Source organism: Sus scrofa, chromosome 11, assembly GCF_000003025.6.
Source record: "Sus scrofa isolate TJ Tabasco breed Duroc chromosome 11, Sscrofa11.1, whole genome shotgun sequence".
Taxonomy (NCBI): Eukaryota; Metazoa; Chordata; class Mammalia; order Artiodactyla; family Suidae; genus Sus; species Sus scrofa.
This window is the reverse complement of record NC_010453.5, coordinates 64,973,911-64,997,007: the sequence shown is the minus strand read 5'-3', so window position 1 is coordinate 64,997,007 and position 23,097 is coordinate 64,973,911. Positions and strand designations below refer to the sequence as shown.

Below are 23,097 nucleotides of genomic sequence, written 5' to 3'. Positions count from 1 at the left end.
TGGGAGCAGGAACTAAGGCAGAGCTGGCAGCCAGGTGCGAGCACGCTGGCGTCCAGGCGTGGTCCTGGGGCAGGTCTACCACTTCCATCCGAAGGCGCCTACAGCCTCGCCTCGCACCTTCAGGACGGCCTCCGCCGGGCCACCCCTCTGCCCCGCTGCCCCCGCACGCGCCCGCTGCTCTGGGCTCCGGGCCCATCAGGCAGCGGCGCACAGCCGGCGGCCCCGGGAGGCGGCGCGGCCTGAGAGGCGGACCGCAGGCGCTCCACTCCCTGAAGCGAGTGTTTCCTGAGCGCCCACAGCGCCGACCCCCGCGCCGGCCTGCCGACCCTTCTGGGAGCAGCGTGAGCAGCACCGCTGCGGGAGCAGTGAGACCGCACTCGTCCCGGCGGTCAACATCAAGATGCTGCCGGTGTACCCGGAGCCGAAGCACAACCCGCTGGGGGATGCGAACATCTGCTCGCGCCTGTTGTTCTGGTGAGCGCCCCACCTGAGTTGTGACACCGCCGCCGAGCGCCCGCGCCTTTAGGAAACAGAGAGGGTTGGGGCGAGCAAGCGCTTCCCGCAGGTGCCTGGGCCGCCAGACTTCCCGCCCACAATGGCGCGGCCCAATGCCAGTCTTGTGGTCCCCACCTGCGCCTGGGCGCGCGGGGGCAGAGGAGCAGGGCCGGGGAGGGGGCCCTGGCGCCGAGGGGCGCCTGGTGTCTGGCCTTTCCTCTCTCTGCCCCGCCAGCCTGTAGGAGGAGGAGCAGGGGGAGCAGCTGGAGCAGGAGGGGGAGAGGCGGAGAACCAGGGCTGCCCAGGGGGACTCTACACCCAGCAGGAGAATGCGCTGCGCCCCCTCCCCGCCCCCTACTCTGTGGGTAGCCGGCTTCCCCATTACTGCTCTGGAGTTCGGGAGTTCGCAGTTCTGAACTGAAGCTGCACGCTTCCCCTCCTAAGCAAGCAGCTTATGAACAGCTTCCTTTATCTATTTAGTGCCCTGGACCAGTTGCCATCTTCCACTAATGTCCCTGGCCTGTCCTCCGGGGTGGTGGTCACAGGGCAGGAAGTGAGCAGCTCCTCAGCCCGCTGGGGCTCAGGGAGCTGGGCCTGATATCTCGCTCCCCACTTTCTGCTACTTCTGTGCTCATTTCCTCAAGCCCTTTTCTGCCTCCAGCTCCTGCCTTGTCCTGGGTTCTCTGGAACTGTCTTTGCTCCTCCTCCTCCCTCCTCAGAAAATCAGCCCCATTTACTGGGTTCCACCAATATCCACACGCAGTGAGGTTTGGTGATCTTTGAAGATGTGGGTTGAGGATCAACAGGGGAAGGCCTTGCCCCTCCCCTGCCTCTTCCTCCTCAGCACCCCTACCTCTGCAGTAGGAGGCAGTGTCTTACTTCCTGTGGGCACAGCCACTCAGGTTTTGTTTGTTTGTTTTTTGGCTGCCCCTGAGGCATGTGGAATTTCCCCAGGCTGGAGATGGAACTGGAGTTACAGATGTAAGCTATAACCAGAGACACAGCAGTGACAACGCTGGATCCTTAACCCACTGAGCCACAAGGGAACTCCTGGCACAGCCACTCTGACCACTCCAGGACCTGCTGAGGCTTTCAGGAATACTTTTCTATATCATGCAGAGTCCTTTGTTACCAAATAACATTTGTAAAAGTTTGGCCAATTGTAGCCTCTTTCTCTCCCCAGCTAAGGAAACTGAGATGCACAGAGGTTAAAACATCTCCTGGACACAAAGCAGTACAGCTTAGCAAGTGGGGAGGATGGTACTGTCTGAGCTTCAGAGGTTGAAAGTTGAATGTGGCCAAGGTCCTTGGAAGGCAGGGGAGGGAGAGTTACATTGAGTTTGAGGAGCTGGTGTGATCCAGGAACAGAACAGGTGGGGCTTATATAAACTACATTGTTCCTTAGATTGTGCAGAAATTCTCTTTGATTCTTAAATCTCTTAGGAAGTGCACCTCCCAGGCATAGCGCATATCCTACAGGTGATGGCTTCTTTCATAGGTTTAGCAATGTGTTCTGGCCCAATCTTTATTTCTGAAGTGTCCCCTGGTTCCTGACGGATTTTTGGCTTAATTGTATAATTGTAAGGAAAAGATTTTGTGTTCTTTATAGCGAGGTCTTCTGACAGGCCATGATTCTATGCATTGCACTTGCATCTTTTATTTTGGAAGGAAATGACTTGGTGTAGCAGCCTCCCTCCTGCCCCTTCTCCCCCAAAACAAAGTATCTTGATTTGATACAAAACCAGATTAGCAGTAAAATTTTTGATTGCTTGAGCTTATAGAGCTGCTATCTTTCTCTTTTTCTTTCTTTAATTTTCTTTCCAGAGTTCTCTTGTGGTTCAGTGTGTTAAGGACCTGGCATTGTCACTACAGGGGCTTGGGTTGCTGCTGTGGTGTGGGTTTGATCCTTGGCCTGGGAATGTCCACGTGCTCCAGGTGCAGCCAAAAAAAAAAAAAAAAAAAAAGAATTGAAATTTTCCTTTTACCAGTGCCAGGTGGCTCAACTTTTGCTTTGCCAGGACAATCCTGCTTTACACTCCTTATCATATTGTATTGATTAACCATACCCTGTTTCACTCTTCGGAGTATCTTAGGTTGGATGATAAATAATATGATTGCCCTGATGGAGCTGAAGTTCATATTCCATAAAATGTGCCCCTCCCCTGTGCCATGGAGTGTGGGCAGGAGCTTAGACAAGGTCATGGCAGTATTGGCTAAACTTTTGCCAAAAGTAATGACTAGTGCAAACCTATTGCTATTGCTATCCCACTTGAGCAGGTATTCTCCTAAGGTAACCCTTGACCCGTGGTTTGTTCATGAAGTGATGGCCGTGAGAGCTACAGGGAGAGTGGGTCCTCCATGTGGTGGCACCTGACAGGCCCGGTGGGTGGGCGTCTGGGTTGGGTGGTCCCGCTGGGCTGTGGGAACTGGGGTAATGAAGACAGTCATGGGGAAGTCTCTTGTCATGGTCCAGTCCGGGGGAGTATAGGGGTCCCCTGAAGATGTGTGTGTCCAGCCAGTGAAGGCGCTTAGCTCCAGCAGAGAGGGCCAGCTGAACAGGAAGCCGAGGCCAGGGGACCATGAGGCCCCAGGGAAGTTCTGGGTCAGGTGGAGAGGCCTGCAGGCCCACAGGTGACCCAGACCTTCACCGTCTTCACTCGCTTAGACCATGAGCTGACTGCAGTGCCTTTGCAGTGGGCCAGGAGGGAGAGCGGGCCGTGGACTCCGAGGGCATGGGTGGCTCCCCTGTTGCCCTTGGGCTCTGCAGAGGCTGAGGAAGCTGGATTCACAGCCCTGACGGGAGGACCCTGTCCGTGAGCGATTCAAACTCTGTGGTGACTGTCCTGACTGATGAACAGCCATGCGATCTTAAACTTGGTCCAGTTCCAATCTGAGCCAGTTGCTCTATTCACCAATTGAACATATTAGTATAAACCCTGTGGGGTGGATGGATAAAGATGTTTGCTGCTTTCCTCTGGGACCTGAAGCCCAGCTTCCCCTCCTAGGCTCCCCAATTCAGTCCCTTTTATGATCTCTGCTGAATTAGAGGCAAAGACTTAGCATTTCGGGGTTTTTCTATAAGTGCTTTAGGCCTGGATCTGGCGTTGCTGTGTCTGGGGTATAGGTCAGCAGCTATAGCTCAGATTCAGTTCCTAGCCGGGGAATTTCCATATGCCACACCTGCGGCCCTAAATAAGACTAAAAAAAAGTAATTGCCTGGAGTTCCCTTGTGGTGTAGTGGGTTAAGGATCTGACACTGTCACTGCAGCGGCTTGGGTTGCCGCTGTGGTATGGGTTCTGTCCCTGGCCTGGGAATTTACACATGCCATGGGCACAGCCAAATCAGAAGAGAAAGTAATTGCCTCATTGTGTGAGTGATGCCGGAAAGATGTTCCTGGATCCAGGTTCTTGTTCATGGAGCCGAAGAATGAACTCCATGAACACACAGGCAGCAAGCAAGCCAAGTCTTTATTACAGGAAAGCAAACAGCTCCCAGGACAGCTGGGGAGGGGAGAAGAGCCGCCCCTTCTATTGTCTTATAGGGGTTTTTATCTCTTAAATATGGGGGGGTACTATCACGGGGTCCAGAAAGATGTGGTTTTCTCCCATTGGCCTTGCCCAGTTACCTGTATCAGTCCTTGTCCACTTGGGGTCTTGGGGTAGAAATGTCCCGTAAGTCTCATGGTTTCTTTGCCCTTTTCTTCCCATAAACTGAGCGCAGGGTGTTAGAGATTAATGTCCATCTGGGCGTGGGTACACTCCCTAGAGTAAACAAGGCCTGTGGGATGTTACTCCCTGGAGCCCTTAAGCTACAAACATTAATCAACAGCCACATCAAAGAATGCGTCAAAGCCCATATGCTCCTACACTGAGGACCTGAGTTATTATTCTGCCTCATGAGGATACAGAAAAATCTGCTGGCCATGCCTGCAGAGAAAGAAACTTGGGCAGAAACGTGAAGCGCTAAAGCAGGTTGTTAAGAACAACCTGGAGCCTGCTGGGAGACGCATTGGCGAGAATAAAAGGGCTGTGATGCTGCATCAGTGTCTTAAGATCCTCAGCTCTCTCAGTGGAACGGAAGGAAATGCATCAAATGCTACTCCGTGGACACAGGGCCTTTTATTATAACTTTCCGTGTTTTCAATGACTTATTCCTCTGGGGAACTGAAGGCACAGCTTGCGTCTGATAGGTGGACCGCAAGAGTCATGACTCCAAGGGACCGGGGACCAGAGGAAGCAATCATGGAGGATGCTATTCAGGACTTCACACCTGAGCCAAGCTGACCGAACCACACTGAGGCTGGGCCTGATGGAGGGGGGCCTAGCTGGTCTGTGCTGAAAGAGTCTTCAGGAGAAGAAAATGTCTAAAAATTACAACTGTGCTGTGTGGTGACTTTGGGGAAAAAAAGTTAGCAAGTTTTGGGGAGGTTCCAAATGAAGTAGGAACCTTGTTCCGAATAAATTGTTTTTCGTTTTGTTTTGTTTTCTTCTTGTTTCTTCCTCAGGCACGTGGAAGTTCCTGGGCCAGGGATCAAACCCATGCTGCAGCAGCGATAAGGCCTTGTCCCTAACCTTCTTTGCCACAGAGGAACCCCATGAATAAGTTTTTTATGAATTAGGAGAGATAATTGATTTAAATATATGCATCTTCCTGATTTTTTGTGGTGAAATATCTTTTTTTCGTATCCTTTTTGGGGACATAAAATAAATGGAGTCTGGAATTCTGTCTGTGGTACAGTGTGTTAATCCAGCTTGTCCTGTGGCATTGCCGGTTCCATCCCCAGCCAGGTAGTGCGGGTTAAGGATCCAGCATTGCTGCAGCTGTGGTGTAGGATTCAATCCCTGGGAATTTCCATATGCCCTGGGTTCAGCCCAAAAAGAAAAAAAAAATGAGGTCACATATTGGGCATATTGTGTTTATTATTGTGTCAAGTAGCAAGTATTTTGGTTTATCCGGCACTTACTTTGCATCGGTTCAGGTGCGTGGGGGAAAGGAGAACAGTAAGGAGGAGGCTGTGGCCCAGTGGGGCTCACATCGTCCCCTGAAGGTAGAGGTTCCTCAGATTTCCTGTTTGACTGTGGTCACAGTGGCCAGGCCAGGAGGTGCTCTCTTTGCCTGTGAAAGGCTTTTGCAGAGAACAGCAGCATAAGGCGCCCACCCTCTGGAATGTTTCCCCAAGAACCTTCTCTCAGGTTCTTGAGGTTAATCAGCCTGCACCTCTCTGAGTACATCCAACACTTTAGATTTCTCATGAATTCCCATTCAAATGGAATTTTTTTTTTTTTCTTTTTAGAGCCACGCCCGTGGCTAGGGAGCTTCCCAGGTGAGGGGTTGAATCAGAACTGTAGCCACTGGCCTGTGCCACAGCAAAGCTAGGTCCGAGCTGCATCTGTGACCTATACCACAGCTCGTGGGAACACTGGATCCTTATCCCACTGAGCGAGGTCAGGGATTGAACCTGCCTCCTCATGGATCCTAGTCAGGTTTGTTTCCACTGCGCCACAACAGGAACTCCTGAAACACAGTTTGTGGGAGAGGCTATCCCTGGCAGTTCTAGGCAGGGGGAGGCTCAGATTCCTGGATGTTCAGCCTGTTTCCCAGCTTTGGTCCTGCAGTGATTGAAGAAGGCTGAGGGAGTCCTGTCCCCTTCTTCAGATTTATGCAAAGCCCTGGTGTCATGCAAAGCCAGTCATGCCCTGTGCTCTGTTTCTCTTAGGCCCAATGTCTGTTACGTAAATAGCAAAAGGACAGAAGTTAAGTAAACTTAACCCTAAACCCAAGAAAGCTCCACTGCAAACCAGAGCATCTCAGGGTATCTGTGGGGTGACTGCCAAGTTCTCTTTTGCCTCCTGCAAATTTTGGACAAACACGGTGATATTTGTACACAGCTTTCGTAAGCACCGCACTGCTAGGATGTCCAGGGCTGAGGCAATGCAGATGTATGCCGAGGTTTTATGGACAAAGAGTTTGTTAATCATAGCTGCAGTCCCAGTAAACAACTTCCACGTGGACTTTTGTGTGTGAACGGCGTGGCTGAGGAGGACTGTGTGTGAACTCAAGGCCCACGTGTGACCGTCTTGTCTCCTACTCCTGGGCCCGAGGTGGCTGTTCCTGTGCTGTGGCAGTGACCACTTTGTCTCTTCCCAGAAGCCCTCCCTTCTTCCAGGCAGATGGTTCCCAGCCCTGGCTGAGGGCCAGAGTTGTCCTGTGGGGAAGAAGCCAACCTCCCCAGGGAGGCGTCATTGCAGGCGTCACTGCAAAATGATGGCAGTGGGTCATCTCCATGGGGTCATGTGTTCATGAATGTACAGTGTTCTGGGAACCACACTGGCCACAGGGGTTACAGCGTGAGCCCCACTCTGTCATGGAGATGGCACTGCTAAGGGCAGTGTCTGCACAGTGGGCAGCTGTCCACACCAGTGTTGTGCAGACATAAGGTTGCAACCCATCAGTAGGTGAGGAAATCAACTTTAGTGGATTTGGTGTGTCTTAAAAAAATAATAATTTTTAGGGAGTTCCCATTGTGGTGCAGTGGTTAACGAATCCGACTAGGAACCATGAGGTTGCAGGTTTGATCCCTGGCCTCGCTCAGTGGGTTAAGGATCTGGTGTTGCCGTGAGCTGTGGTGTAGGTCACAGATGCGGCTCGGATCCTGAGTTGCTGTGGCTCTGGCGACGGCCGGCAGCTACAGCTCTGATTAGACCCCTAGCCTGGGAACCTCCATATGCCACAGGAGCGGCCCTAGAAAAGGCAAAAAGACAAAAAATAATAATTTTTAAAATGTGGTAAGATACACATTTTTTACCATCTTAGTCATTTTTAAGTATACAGGCGAGCGGCATTAATTACATTACATTCTTAGTCAACCATCATCACATGCCCAGAATTCTTTTCATCTATAAACGGGAAACTCTGTACTCATTACTACAACTGCCCCCATCCCCGGGCCATCATTGTTCTACTTTCTGTCTCTATGATTTTGATTCTTTTGGGGACTTCTTGTGAGGTGAGTCATAATGACCTCAAGGTTCACCTGTGTTGTAGCACGTGTCAGAAGTTCCTTTTTTTCCCCTTTATCCTTTTCTTTTAGGGCTACACCCACGACGTATGGAAGTTCCCAGGCTAGGGGTCAAATCTGAGCTGCAGCTGCTGGCCTACACCACAACCACAACGACTCTGGCTTCTTAACCCACTGAGGAAGGCCAGGGATCAAATCCACATCTTCATGGATACTAGTAGTGTTCTTAACAAGCTGTGCCACAACGGGAACTCCCAGAATCCCCCCCACACCCGCCTTTTTTTTTTTTTTTTTTTTTTTTGGCTTTTTAGAGCCGAACACTTGGCACATGGAGATTCTGAGGCTGGGGGCCCATTTGGAGCTACAGCAGCTGGCCTACGCCACAGCCACAGAAATGCATGATCTGAGCTACATCTGCGACCTACACTACAGCTCACAGCAAGGCCAGATCTTTAACCCACTGAGTGAAGCCGGGTATCGAACCTGCAACCTCATGGTTACTAGTTGGAATTGTTTCTCTTGCATCACAATGGGAACTCCCAGAATTTCCTTTTTCAGGGTCAGTCATATTCTGTGTGTGTGTCTACCACACTTTATCCACTCCTTGGACACTTGAGTAGCCTCCACCTTTTAGCTACTGTGAAGAATGCTCCTGTCATTACAGATATACCATGACTGACATTTCCTTTATAACAAAGTAGGGTAGGATAGAAAATATCCAAGCATAGAAAAATCGGGGGAAATGTGTACACACTGTGTACATTTTGGGGTCAAGGGCTGGATGCCTGGCATTTCTAGGTTCACTTTCTGTTAGTGAATTTATAAGAGCAGGAATTAAGGTGCAGGAAAGGAGAAGCAAGCAGTCAGTGAGATGGTCTGTTCTCAGGTCCACCAGAGATTTCTAAAAACGGGAACTTCAGAGCTCCCATCATGGCTCAGTGGAAATAAACCTGACTAGGATCCATGAGGACATGAATTTGATCCCTGGCCTCGCTCAGTGGGTTAAGGATCCAGCATTGCCGTGAGCTGTGGTATAGGTTGCAGACACGGCTCACATCGTGTGTGGCTGTGGCATAGGCTGGGGCGTATCCTGGCAGCTGTATTTCCAATTTGACCCCTAGCCTGGGAACTTCCATATGCTGTACCTGCGACCCCCCCAAAAAAAAATAGCAAAAAAAGAAAAAAAAGAAAAGGAAAGAAAACTGGGAACTTCATGGGCGAGGTGGCCTTTTGTCTTTATCTAGTTGTGAGGCTGGCATGTGTTCATGGAGATGGATGTCTTTGAAGCGCGTGTCTCCAAAGCCTAATGTCAGGCACTTACATTAAAGTCAAAGAAGCTAATTATCAGGTGCTTACACAGACCTTGGAACCAGCCATTTCTTCAGGAGCCTTGCTTCGTCTTAGGAAGGGTGTTAAAAAACCAAGGAGTGGGTGAAAGTGCCCAAAGGTGCAGATTCTAGGTATAAAATAAGCAAGTCATGGGATGTGGTGTCCAGTGTGGTGACTGTGGTTAATCACGCTGTGTCGCACATTTGAAAGCTGCTAAGAGAGTACATCTTAAAAGTTCTCGTGGCAAGGGTGAAAAATTGTAACTATGTATGTCAGAAAAACAAAACCTCAAGATCTGGGGTCTGGAATTCTCTCTCTTTTAGGGCCTTTCAGCCTATAGAGCTAGGGACTCTGCACGTGTGTGTGTGTGTGTGTGTGTGTGTGTGTGTGTGTGTGTAAGCACATATCCACCCTTCTTCCCATATCTCTGTATATTTAAAATGGGGGCCTTTTTGTTTTTCTTGGCCTCACCTGCCGTTCCCAGGCCAAGCATCTATCAGAGACTCAGCTGTGACCTACACCACAGCTGTGGAAATGCCAGATCCTTAACCCATTGTGCCAGGCCGAGGATTGAACCTGAATCTTGCAGAGAAAACACTGGATCTTTAACCCTCTGTGCCACAGCAGGAACTCTTAGACCATTTTAAGGCAAAGCCTATGAATGTAGGATTCTAATTAGACAGAGATGCCTGGTTTGGATGCATGTCTTTCTCCTTTTCTCTCCATTTTAACAGGTGGCTAACCCCCCTGTTGCGAGTTGGCTACAAGCGGAGGTTAGAGGAAGATGACATGTACTCGGTGCTTCCAGAAGATCGCTCCGCACACCTTGGAAAGAGCTGCAGGGTGAGTAGCAGGCAGCGAGGCGCAGGGGAGGAAGCGGGAGCAGGTCTCCGTGTGGCTGATGGTGGGAGTGGACTCTGCCTTCCCCTGGGCTCTCCTGGAGCCCCCTTCCCCGGACCCTGCACGCTCGCCCCTGCCCCTCAGGCGGAGCCCGGGCTGAGCCGACTCTGGAGGCTAGGGACCCTGTGTGTCCTGGGCGCTTGTGGAAGAGGAGGGGCCCGCAGCCAAGGCCCTGGATGCCGGGCTCTGTCCCCGAGGGGGTGTCCCTGGAGGAACTCGGCTGCCCTCCTGGGCTGCTCCTGTGCTGTGAGTCCATTGGAGCTTGGCAGGCACGTGTTTCCTGAGACTGGGCCTCTTTCCCTCAAAGCCTGTTGTTCTGGTGCTTCAGGGTCTGCATCGCTCAGCCTTCAGGAGCCTGCAAGCCTTTAGCCAGCCCCTCGGGGACAGTCACAGAGGGCCCTGCAGTAGAGGCTTGTCTCCACGCTGCCCCTGCCCCGCGCTCCCTGTGGCGGCAGGCTGTTCTTTACTGTGCTTTGTGTTTCCTTGCAGGTACTGGGATGGAGAAGTTTCGAGAGCTGAGAAAGACGCACAGGAGCCTTCTTTAACGAAAGCCATCATCAAGTGTTACTGGAAACCCTATTTAGTTGGGGAATTTTGATGTTTCTTGAGGTAAAGCTTTTGCATACAGTGCTTTGCTTTTCAGTGTATGTGGCTCAGTCCTGAGATGGACCAGCGGGTGGGGAGAGAGGCCAGTAGTTGAAGGTCTGAGGATAAGTCTTGTCTAGGATCATGATGGAGCTCAGCGGTTGTGTTTATCTTTAGACCGATGCTTAAAGGCCTGGACCTCCTGGGGATTGCTGTTTTTCTTTACCTGATTAAAACACAGTGTCGTGGAAGGATGGCACTGCAAGGAAAAGAGATTTTATACCATGTTTGAATGTTCTTGATGCTCAGTATAAACACTGAGTGATTCTTGATCAAAAGAAGATCCTACCACCTCAAGGAATACGTGCCCTGTGGTTGGGGGAAGTAAACTTGGACCAGAGTTCAGAATAACGACATTTTACTAGTGCTCAGCAAATAATTAACTTGACCAGGTCATATCTGATAAACGCTTTCCTAAGAAGGGTTGTCACCCCTCTCCTTCCAGGAGAGCAGAACTGGGGCCCTGGGTTGGCTAGAGCTGCCCAGAGCTCCCAGGAGCACACACTTCCCCATGGACCAAGTACCCCAAGCCCAATCCCCCTGTTGGGGGAGCTCCAGCTTCACCATGAATTCTGTGCCCCACCCATTCTGGCTGGTGTCCCTGGTTGTCGGGGGCATTTCTGGTTGCAGGGGGAGGCTTGGCAGCCTGGCATTTGCAGAGGGTGTAGGAGGGGTTGTGGAGAGGGAATCCGAAGCCTGAAGCTGAGAGGTCCATGACCCTTAAGGGTCTGGGTCCAGGTTCCCAGTGAGACCACTCCCCCGGGGGCACAGTGCCAGTCAGCCCACCTGTTGTGGGTTCTGGCCTGGTGGGGTCGGGGGGGATCTGCTGCACCTCCTCCTGGTGGCTTGTGCTCTCCGTGGTTCTTTCATGCTGCCTTAGGGATGTGGGCAGCCTGGGCGTGTGACAGCAGAAGGAACAGAGGGGCAGCTGCCAGGAAGGGCTGTTTAGCTGGAGAAGGTAGTGAGTTGTTATCAGTACATTTTGTTGGTCTGAGGAGGGTGGGCAGGGGGTTTGTAGGTGGGGAGTGTGGCTCTTGTCGTCCTGAAGGTCCCTGCGGGTAGAGGGTGTCCAGGTAGGTGAACCTGCGCCCCATTGGAGAAACCAGAGACTCTGTCAGTTCCCAGGTGACTGATGGTATCAGAAGACTGAGTTCTCACTGATGACAAAGGTGGGTTGACCATGTGCCAGAGGGTGGGGACAGGTGCAGGGCAGAGTGTCACCTTTGAGAGGGCACAGACCACCCAGGTACTGCAGTGCCATGTGAAGGGCAGTGTTGATGCCACAGTTGTCCAGCCCAGTGATACTCACTGCTGGGGTCCAGGAAGGCCAGGCCCAGGGCTGCACAAGGCGGCCACTGGTAGAGCGCTGGCCCCTCTTTCAGGAGGGTGGTTGTTGGGCGGTCAAGGCAGGAAGGTGGGGAGTGGAGGAGCTGGCAAACGTCGGGGCTTATCTCAGTACTATTACTCACAGTACTCATAGCAGTATCAGGGGCTCTTCTCAGTAGTCCTAGTAGTACTTATAGCAGTAAAATGTGCTCATGCTCCTAGTAATACTAGCAGTAGTCATAGTGGTAACATGGGTTCATCTCAGTAGCAGTGGTATTTGCGGTGGCAGCAGGACTGTTAACAGTTTAGTAATAACAATTTTAAGTAGTCAGCAACTGTTATGAGACTTTCCATGGAATGTCACTTCTGTTTCTTTGGCTTAGTCCATGAAATCCTTGGTGTTACGTTACCCCCACTCTAGAAGAGAGGACACTGAGTACACGTGGTTACATGTGTGCCTGTGGTTACACAAAGCATAAAGGCAGATGAGCCTGACCGTCTAAGGACTGATGGCTTGTCCAGGGTCAGGGAGGCTCGTCCTGAGAGCTTCGCCTCCAGGGTCTCAGACACCTGCACCCTGAATTGGCCTCAGGGTAATAAACAGGGTGCTGAGAACTCCTGGGAGCAGGGGCTCAGATTGGGGATCATAAATGAGGGTGGAGTCCAGGCGACCACGTCCTCCAGGAGCTGGAAGTGCCAAGGGTGTGACATTGGCAGCAGCGTCGTGCTGGGTTCACAGGGTCAGGAGCCTTTAGGAAGAAGCCACCTTCCCTCCTTACCATCCCCACGTGGGTGAGCTGTGGTGGCCCTGGTGAGCTATGTCTACACGTCCATTCACACACTTGTGACACCGTTACACACCAGCTCATTGAGATGGACCCGTGGGAAGGCAGCGGGTCTGGGGTGGTGACTGTGTTGGGACATTGATGATCTGGGCACAGGCCGAGTCCTCTCTGTTGTTATTAAGTGAGAGCTCGTGGCTGCTTGCTGAGAGGAGGTGTCTCTGTGAATCTGGGGATGCATTTGCTCATCAGGAATGAGACCCCAGGTCAGCCCCTGGGGTGTGGACAGTGCTCCTGTCCTGTTGTCTGAATCCACTTTCCCACATGCCCCAGGCCTGAGGCCTTAGGGTCACAGCTGGGTGGGACCAGGCAGTTCCTGGGTGGGTAGCAGATAAATTAGTGTGACATGAAGCTGACCTTTCTCCCAGGAGGGTGCTTGCTTGTTTTGGCTGTTGAGGCCAATGTTGTTAGTGACTCCCAGGCAGTGTGCTGTGACCACTGACAGCGTAGGCGGGGCCTTCCCCAGCACTACTGGCAGCACCCTTAGGAAGAGGAAGGTGATGCCAGTTGAGGACCAGGCTTTTAGTGTTAGGATTTTGAAGATGAAAACCTCTGTCCTATAAGAACTGAGGGTGATGGTAACGCTCAGAGAAGCAAGTACCAGGCTGATGATGAACCTGGAGCTCCTGGAGGCCACCCCTGAAGAGAACAGATCAGCCAGCGAGCTCCCGGCAGGCCCGGCCCCTGTGTGCACCTCCACGGGGACTGCAGGTGGGGAGGACAGGTCTCTGCCTGCCCAGGATCCTCAGGGTGGCAAGGAGGAGCCTTCAGCTGCTTCATGGGCCAGAGACACACAGGTCACCTCCCCATGTCATCTGGGGCCTTCTCTCTGAAGCTGCTGGTGTGGAAGTGGGGAGACCTCACAGAGCCAGTGTGGGTTCCCCAGTCCCTTCCCCTGAGAGGGGAGGAGTGGCCGGGGTTGTGTCCTATTCCCATGACCCTTAGAAATGGCCTGGGCTTGTCTGGTCACTTGGCCTTTGTCCAAGGCCATGCTTGCTGATTGTCTCTGGTCCAGGTGGAGGCTGTAGGAAGGCACGTGTTTGCGGAAATCTTCCCTCTGGATCTCAGCTGATGGACAGGAAGGAAGCAGACCCTCTGAGTCTACAGGGAGCTTTGTGCCTCGATTCAGGGCTGGTTCCCCAAGAGCTGCCCTGGGCTTTGCGTTTATTCCCAAACCTTTTCTTCCAAGTGTCCCTCACTCCCCTCCACTCAGGAGGCTGAGGAGTGGCTGCTGGGGGCAGAGACACTGTGGGTCCTGAGCAGCCCCTGAGGACCATGCAGCAAGGTAGGGGTGAGGGAGCACTGAGCCAAGGGGACAGGGGCCCTGCAGGGCAGACCTGCTGTGTACACCTGCTGGTTCCTGAGCACATAGCATTAGCCATTAGATGTGAGTGGTGTCCACAGTGACTGAGTCATAATGGGAGTGATGCTTTCCAATCCCTTTTCTTTATCTTTTTTTAAAGCTTTATGTAAGTTTCAATTGTGGAATTAAATTTTTTTAAATTGATGTATAATTGACTTGAATTTCAGACATACCTAGTGATTCAATATTTTATACATTAGACAGTTATGACTATGATAAGTGTAGTTACCATCTGTCATCACACAAAGCTATTCCAATATTATTGGCTCTATTTCCTATGCTGTATATTGCAGCCACATGACTTATTTATTTTATAATTGGGAGTTTATACCTCTTAATCTCCTTTACCTATTTCACTTGTTCCCCCCACATCCTCAATCCATTTTCTTTTAGAAGTCAGGAAGTAGGTGACTCATTTTTCAAAGGTTGCACTCAGAATGGTTAATTTTTGTTTTTGTTTTTGGCTTCACCCACAGCATGTGGAAGATTTCAGGCCAGTGGATCCCACTGCAGTGACAATGCCGCATCCTTAACCCACTGCACCACAAGGGAACTCCATAATGGTCAGAAATTTTAAGAATATGCTTAGAAGTGAAACTGTTAATTACTATCTAGAAAAGCTGGCTTTTATGAATGATGTTTCTCAAGATTTCATGTTCTGCATGATCATCTCTAAGCAGCAAATGAGTTTTCCAAGTTTGTGCCATTAAGAATCAAGTAGCTTTCTTCCCAGGACTTCTGTGTAATAAAGTGATCATAGCGTACACTTGTTTTTATGCTGGTTTCGAAACACTCTGAGCTGTTATATATCATTAGTTTTTTCAGGATTCCTCCAAGGTAAAGACGGCAGGTATTTCCATGGATAAGGACCTGGAGGCACACAAGGGCTTAGGATGGGCTTAGAGTCCTGTGTCTTCCGATGGCTGATCTGGTTTCTGAAGCAAAATATTCAGATTTCTATGCGAGTTTTCTTTGAATTCAATTTTTTGATTTTTAAAAAATTTCTATTGAGGTGTAATTGATTTACAATATTATATTAGTTACAGGTTTATAGCACAGCAGTTCAGTTTATACACACACACATATTTATATACTCTTTTTTAGGTTTTTTCCTTTAGAGGTTATTACAAAGTATTTAGTTCCCTGTGCCATACAGTAAGTCATTGTTGATTGTCTATTATTATATAATAGTGTGTATATGTTAATCCAAACCTCCGAATTTATCCCTCTCCCCCTTTCCTTTTGGTAACCATTTGTTGTTTGTTTTCTGTGTTTCTGAGTCTCTGTTTCGGTAATAACGTTGTTTCTGTCTCTCTCTCTCTTTTTTTTTGGATTCTACATACTAGGGACATCATGTATTTCTTTTTCTCTGTCTGGCTGACGTCACTTAGTATGACAACCTCTAGGTCCTTGATGGGGGAGAAGGGACCTCATGCGGGGTGACTAGAGAGAGGAAGTAGGCTGTGGGTGGAGTGGCTATTTCGCAGGGTGGGCAAGTGTCGCTGTTCTTTTGCCTTTCACTTTGGGACAGAGAATTGCTTTCCTCGAGTCTTACTCAGGTCATAGCCCCAGTGCCTCTCATCTCGTGGTCTAGGATTTGATTTTTGTCTTGGGGGATAGATGACATGTAGTGTTTCTCCCAAACCAGCACCTGCAGCGTATGTTGGATGGAGAGCCATGGAAGACATCATCTTTTAGCTTGGCTTCTGCCCTGTTTAGCATTTGACTCCAAGGAACTTCCCAGCTTCTAGGAGGTAGAGACATACTGATGCAGTGTCCTCCACCCCACCAAGGACAGAGAGCCTGGGAGCCTCCCAAGCCTGGTGTCTTTGTGATTCACCAGCAGAATCTGGGCTCTATTCTCTTGATCTACCTACAGGTGGGGTTTTGGTTAGGAAGGATTGGATCTGCATTTGTGCCAGTCTCAGTTGATACAGGCTCTTAAAGCAGGAGGTGATGGCAAGTGGGTGTCTGCTGTACATGAGCCACCTGGACTTCCTGTTGGGCTGGGGTGCAGCATTGAGAGCACAGGGGATGCTTCTTACCCTTCTCTTTTTGCTTTTTAGGGCCACACCCGCTGCATATGGGGGTTCCCAGGCTAGGGGTCAAATTGGAGCTGCAGTTGCCAGCCTATACCACAGCCACAGCATCGTGGGCTCCGAGCTGCATCTGCCACCTACACCACAGCTCATGGCAATGCCGGATCCTTAACCTCCTGAGTGAGGCCAGGGATCAAACCTGAAACCTCATGGTTCCTAGTTGGAATTTTTTCCACTGCTCCATGACGGGAACTCCTTCTGCTGCCTTTTTCCTTATTCATCTTGGGCCAGCACTCACTTGATATTTTGTCAAATGTGCTCTGAGGCACTGGTTATAGTATTTACTGAGCATCCCCAGTGTATGAGGCACAATGTACTAAGGCTTTATCGTCTTTGAAAATAAAAATTTCGTTAAGGTTAAAACTACTTTCTGCTTCTTTTATAGAAGTTAGCAGATCTGCGCATTTTTTTCTAGATTAGTATGAATGTAGCGTTTTGTCAAAATGCCGTTTGAACATGCTAATGATAAAAGTAAAGCTTGTATTAAGAAAAACTGTTATGCCTTGAATTTCTCAATATGACTTTTTTCTTTCAGGAAGGCACCAGAATAGTTCAGCCTGTACTTTTGGGGAAAATTATTAGTTATTTGGAATACTATGATCCCAGTGATTCTGCCGCCTTCCGTGAAGCCTTGGCCTACGCCGCAGGGCTGAGCGCCTGCGTGCTCACCTGGGCCTTTCTGCACCACTTGTACTTCTATCACATTCAGCGTGTGGGGATGAGGCTGAGGGTAGCCGTGTGCCACATGATTTACCGCAAGGTAAGTGTCATTGTCACCAAAGCGTGTACCTCCCCTGAAGCATCAGAAGTATTTTGGGAAAGTTCTCTGTAAATTAACAGTTTTGTAATTGGGATCATTTGCACCTCACTAGAGAAGCTTGCTATTTGCATCAGGCAAATTTTGTTGTTATTGCTTAATGTAATTTTACCAACAAATAATGAAAAGTTTTGTATTGAGATCAGGTTAGGACTGCCTTTGATGGCTTTTAGCCACAGGTTCTTGCATAATACCCACTAAATTCGTAACAAAATCTAATTTAAAAATAAGTCTTGAAAGTATGGAGTTGAAGTGTCCATAGTGGCTCAGTGGGTTACGAACCTGACTGGTATCCATAAGGCTGCAGGTTTGATCCCCGGTCTTCCTCAGTGGGTTAAAGATCTGGCGTTGCTGCACAGTGTGATGTAGGCCGCAGATGTGGCTCGGATCTGGTGTTTCCGGGGCTGTGGTGTAGGCTGAAGCTGCAGCTCTGATTTGACCTCTATGTGCTAAAGGTGTGGCCATCAAAAGAGAAAAAGAGAAAAAGAAAAAAAAGAAATAAAACTATCAAATTGATTTTCAATATTTTCATACCTAAATTTCATAGTGGTATTTATGGAAATTTTGTTTTTGTTGTTCATTAAAACCTTTGTTTACATGAAACTTGTATTTAAAAGTGAACTTCAATGACTGAATCAATAAAATGAAATTTAGTAGAAAAGAAATGTTTTTCCACAGCAAATATAATACTCAATGGGGAAAAACTGAAAGCCTTCTCACTCAAATCTGGAACAAGACAGAGATGCCCACTCTCACCACTGCTCTTCAACATAGTTTTGGAAGTCCTAGCCACAGCAATTAGACAAACAAAAGAAATAAAAGGCATACATATAGGAAGAGAAGAGATAAAGCTGTCACTGTATGCAGATGACATGATACTATACCTAGAAAACCCTAAGGACTCAACCCCAAAACTACTTGAACTGATTAATAAATTCAGCAAAGTAGCAGGCCATAAGATTAACATTCAGAAGTCAGTGCATTTCTGTATACCAGCAATGAAACATTAGAAAAGAAATACAAAAATACGATACCTTTTAAAATTGCACCTCACAAAATCAAATACCTCGGAATACACCTGACCAAAGAGGTAAAGGACCTATATGCCGAGAACTATAAAACTTTAATCAAAGAAATCAAAGAAGATGTAAAGAAATGGAAAGATATTCCATGTTCCTGGATTGGGAAAATCAATATTGTAAAAATGGCCATACTACCCAAAGCAATCTATAGAATCAATGCAATCCCTATCAAATTACCCATGACATTTTTCACAGAACTAGAACAAACAATCCAAACATTTATATGGAACCACAAAAGACCAAGAATTGCCAAAGCAATCCTGAGAAACAAAAACCAAGCAGGAGGCATAATCTCCCAGACTTCAAGAAATACTACAAAGCCACAGTCATCAAAGCAGTGTGGTACTGGTATCAAAACAGACAGACAGACCAATGGAACAGAATAGAGAACCCGGAAATAAACCCTGACACCTATGGTCAATTAATCTTTGACAAGGGAGGCAAGAACATAAATGGGAAAAGAAGTCTTTCAGCAAGCATTGCTGGGAAACCTGGACAGCTGCATGCAAAGCAAAGAAACTAGAACACACCCTCACACCATGCCGAAAAATAAACTCCAAATGGCTGAAAGACTTAAATATAAGACAAGACACCATCAAACTCCTAGAAGAGAACATAGGCAAAACACTCTCTGACATGAGATATTTTCTCATGAATATTTTCTCATGAATATTTTCTCAGGTCAGTCTCCCAAAGCAATAGAAATTCGAGCAAAAATAAACCCATGGGACCTAATCAAATAAACCTATGCACAGCAAAGGAAACCAAAAAGAAAACAAAAAGACAACTTACAGAATGGGAGAAAATAGTTTCAAATGATGCAACCGACAAGGGCTTAATCTCTGGAATATATAAACAACTTATACAACCCAACAGCAAAAAAGCCAATCAATCAATGGAAAAATGGGCAAAAGACCTGAATAGACATTTCTCCAAAGAAGATATACAGATGGCCAGTAAACACATGAGAAAATGCTCAACATCGCTCATTATAAGAGAAATGCAAATCAAAACTACCACGAGATACCACCTCACACTAGTCAGAATGGCCATCATTAATAAATCCACAAAGAACAAGTGCTGGAGGGGCTGTGGAGAAAAGGGAACCCTCCCGCACTGCTGGTACAGCCACTATGGAGAACAGTCTGGAGATACCTTAGAAATCTATCCATAGAACTTCCATATGACCCTGCAATCCCACTCTTGGGCATCTATCCAGACAAAACTCTAAAGAGACACATGCACCCGCATGTTCATTGCAGCACTATTCACAATAGCCAGGACATGGAAACAACCCAAATGTCCATCGACAGATGATTGGATTCGGAAGATGTGGTCTATATACACAATGGAATACTACTCAGCCATCAAAAAGAAAGACATAATGCCATTTGCAGCAACATGGATGGAGCTAGAGAATCTCATATTGAGTGAAATGAGCCAGAAAGACAAAGACAAATACCATATGATATCACTTATAACTGGCATCTAATATCCAGCACAAATGAACATCTCAGAAAAGAAAATCATGGACTTGGAGAAAAGACTTGTGGCTGCCTGATGGGAGGGGTAGGGAGTGGGAGGGATCGGGAGCTTGGGCTTATCAGGCACAACTTAGAATAGATTTACAAGGAGATCCTGCTGAATAGCATTGAGAACTTTGTCTAGATATTCATGTTGCAACAAAACAAAGGGTGGGGAAAAAAATGTAATTGTAATGTATACATGTAAGGATAACTTGATCCCCTTGCTGTGCAGTGGGAAAATAAAAAAAATAAAAATAAAAAAAATAAAAAAGAAATGTTTTTGAGAAGGGTATGATTGTATTTTTAAATGATATTTAATGTGATTGCCTGTTCAACATAATTGCGTTAACTAATTAATAATATAAAGGAGATCTATGCCAAATACAGACCCCCTCACTATATTCTATAGTTATGATTACTTTTAGTAGTATTAAAAAATAGTGAGATGTTTGGGATAAAACTCGAAATTTCCCATTGTTTTTAGTAATTTTGGAGAGAATTTGTTGCTGTTCCTTCAAGTTATTTTCTTAATACAGTAGTTCCTTTTTTCTCGAGTATGCATTATAACACTTTTAATAATTCCTGAGCTGATGTGTTCAGTGATTTTGTAATGAGAAATGTTGTAACATTCCATAGTTTACCCTGATCTTAACTAGTATAAAAGGAGTTAGGATTTTAGATGTCTTTACAAAGGAATTGACACAGATGCACCATGTTACTAATTGAAACACTCTTTGTAAACTTGATGCTGGATACCTCTTTGCCCTGGGCTGTTCGCCTTTATTTTTTTTTAAAATCCTTGTTTAACTGTACTTTATGCCTGAAATTTGCTGAGAAAGTAGGTGGTAAGTGCTCTCCCCTCACATAAAAGAGGATGACAGTGTGTGCTGATGGATGTGTTAGGTGGTTTTATTACAGTAATCTTTTCCCATTGTATATTTATATCAAACATCACACTGCACACCTTAAATACATGGAATTTTTATTAATAAGTGAAATCCTTACTGAAAGCTAAAACCAAACAATTTAAATGGAAAATTTCACTTTCCTGTAGTTGCTACTTTTCTAGAGCTTTTGTTTCTTGGGAATATGCTTGTCAGCCAAATGCAAGCTGCCTCCTGCTCTTCTCTGCTGGAGCAGAGTCTCATCCATCTCAGGGCTGTGTGAGCCTGGGGCCTGGCCACAGCCACAGTGACGCCAGATCTGTGCTGATTCTGTGACCTACACAGCAGCTTGTGGCAATGCTGGATCCTTAACCCAGTGAGCAAGGCCAGGGATCAAACCCACATACTCATGGATACTATGTTGGGTTCTTGACCCTCTGAGCCACAACAGCAACTCTGGCTTGGGCCCTTTTAAAGGTAATCTCTAAGGCTGCACATCTGCCAGCTTCCCTCTGTGGCCCATTCAGCATTTCAATGCTCTCTTCAGCTGAATTTGAAATGACTCTGAGGGCTGTATCATATATAAAAATGACTTTTCATTTATTTACTGTTCCACAGCTTTGAGAAAATTACTTTTGGTTTTTGATCATTGATTTTTTTTTTATTGTGCTAAAATATACACAGCATGACATTTACCGTCTCAACTCCTTAGTGCGCTGTTCAGTGACATTAGGTGCATTCATGCTGTGGTCCAGCCGTCACCGTGTGCATCTCCAGAACATTTTCTTCTTCCCAGACTGAATCCCTGTGCCCATTAAACACTCACTGCGCAGTTCCCTTCCCCACAGCCATCACCATTCTGCTGCTTCTCCTTGTGAATTTGGCTGCTCTTGGTGCCTCATATAGGTGGAATCAAACAATGTTTGTCATTTTGTGTCTGGCTTATGTTATGTAAGCTCCATGTCTTCAAGGTTCATTCATGATGTAGCAGGTATCAGAATTCCTTGTTAAGGCTGAATAATATTCCATGATCGGTATATACAGCATTCTGAGTATCCGTTCATGTGGTCAGAGGACATTTGAGTTGTTTCCACGTTTTGTCTGCTGTCAACACGGGTGTACAAAAAATATGTTCAAGTTTGTGCTTTCAATCCTTTTGAGTACATCCCCAGAAGTGGAATTGCTATATTATCTGCTGACTTTATGTTCAGTTTTTTGCACAACTACTGTATTATTCTCTTCCATCACAGCTAATCATTTCACATTCCTACCTGATTGTTGATTTTTTTGTTACCTTCAAGACTAAATAAGATTTTTATGAACTATGACATTTTGTTTGGATCAGCGGGTCCAGCTGATGTCTGTTGAAACAGCTCATGGTGTCTGTTCAGGGTCTTCAGATCTCTAGGGCGTTTTGTTAGAACTTTTAACCAAGTAAGTAGATTGTGCTGCACAGGCTGTGTGTTTTGTAAAGTCAACAGACACATTAAGAACACAGGTCCCTGATAGGAGTAGTGTTTGTGTTTGTTTTTTTAAAAAATTTTGAGTGTAGTTGACTTACAATGTTGTGTTAGTTCCAGGTGCTCAGCAAAGTGAATCAGTTATATATGTCTCCATTCTTTTTCAGATTCTTTTTCTAAACAGGTTATTACAGAGTATTGAGTATATTTCCCTGTGGTTTACAGTAGGTCCTTGTTAGTTATCTCTTTTATTTTTGAATTTTTAAGTTTTTTTGGCTGCCCCATGGCATACAGTTCCCAGGCCAGGGATCAGATCTGAGCCACAGTTGTGACGTATGTGGCAGCTGCGGCATTGCCAGATCCTTTAACCCACAGTGCCAGGCAGGGAATCACACTCGCATCCTGGTGCTGTAGAGACACTGCTGATCCTGTTGCACCACAGCTGGAGCTCCAGTTTCTCTCTTATGCACAGGAGTGTGTGGATGTTAATTCCACCTCCTAAATTACCCTCAACCTCCCACCCTTACCCCCCATGGTTTCCCCTGTGCTAACTAGACATTTGGTTTTGAAATCTTTGCATCTGTGTCTATTTTATCTGTTTTTGTTGTTGTTTGTTTGGTTTTTGTCTTTTTAAGGCCGTACCTATAGCATAGGGAGGTTCCCAGGCCAGGAGTCAAATCAGAACTGTAGCCACCAGCCTACACCAGAGCCACAGCAATACCAGATCTGAGCAGCCTCTGCAACCTACACCACAGCTCACGGCAATGCTGGGTCTGTAATCCACTGAGTGAGGCCAGGGATCGAACCTACAACCTCATGATTCCCAGTCAGATTTGTTTCCACTGTGCCACGACCAGAACTCCAGATTTGATTAGGTTTTAATTAGGTTTTTTTTTTTAATAGAAAGCTGCTTGAGATATTTGTATATTTTGGAGATTATTCCCTTGTCAATTGTTTGGTTTGCAAAGATTTTCTCTCATTCTGTGGGTTGTCTTTTCCAGGAGTAATGTTTTGAACACTATAGTTGTTCATTTCAGAATGAGGAAACTAAGACCAAAGTGGTGTCATGCACAGAATTAGTGATTGATTCCACATTTATAGTCCAAGTCCGTTATTTTCTTTCCTTAAGGCAGCCTCTCCACACTCATCTAACATGTCCCAGATTTACTTTAGTTGACTCCTAAGTCTAAACCTACATCCTTTATATGTCGGTGTGTCCAAAGTCTTCAAAAATCAGGGTGTGGGGGGGTTGCTTCTATCTCCTATTCCTCCTTTTACTGTCCCTGAGGGTGTGGATGGAAGTTCCCTTG

At 47.3% G+C, this 23,097-nt stretch overlaps 1 protein-coding gene across 1 annotated transcript in view; it reads left to right on the top strand.

Moving 5' to 3' along the window:
• Nucleotides 324-23,097, top strand: part of LOC100738425 (multidrug resistance-associated protein 4) — a 135,616-nt gene continuing 112,842 nt past the window's right edge. Inside the window, exons 1-5 of the mRNA XM_021065400.1 lie at nucleotides 324-474; nucleotides 9,578-9,697; nucleotides 10,233-10,337; nucleotides 13,146-13,353; nucleotides 16,554-16,778. Coding sequence (XP_020921059.1) covers nucleotides 401-474; nucleotides 9,578-9,697; nucleotides 10,233-10,337; nucleotides 13,146-13,353; nucleotides 16,554-16,778 — 732 coding nt within the window. The 5' untranslated portion in view covers nucleotides 324-400. The remainder of the gene's footprint in view (nucleotides 475-9,577; nucleotides 9,698-10,232; nucleotides 10,338-13,145; nucleotides 13,354-16,553; nucleotides 16,779-23,097) is intronic.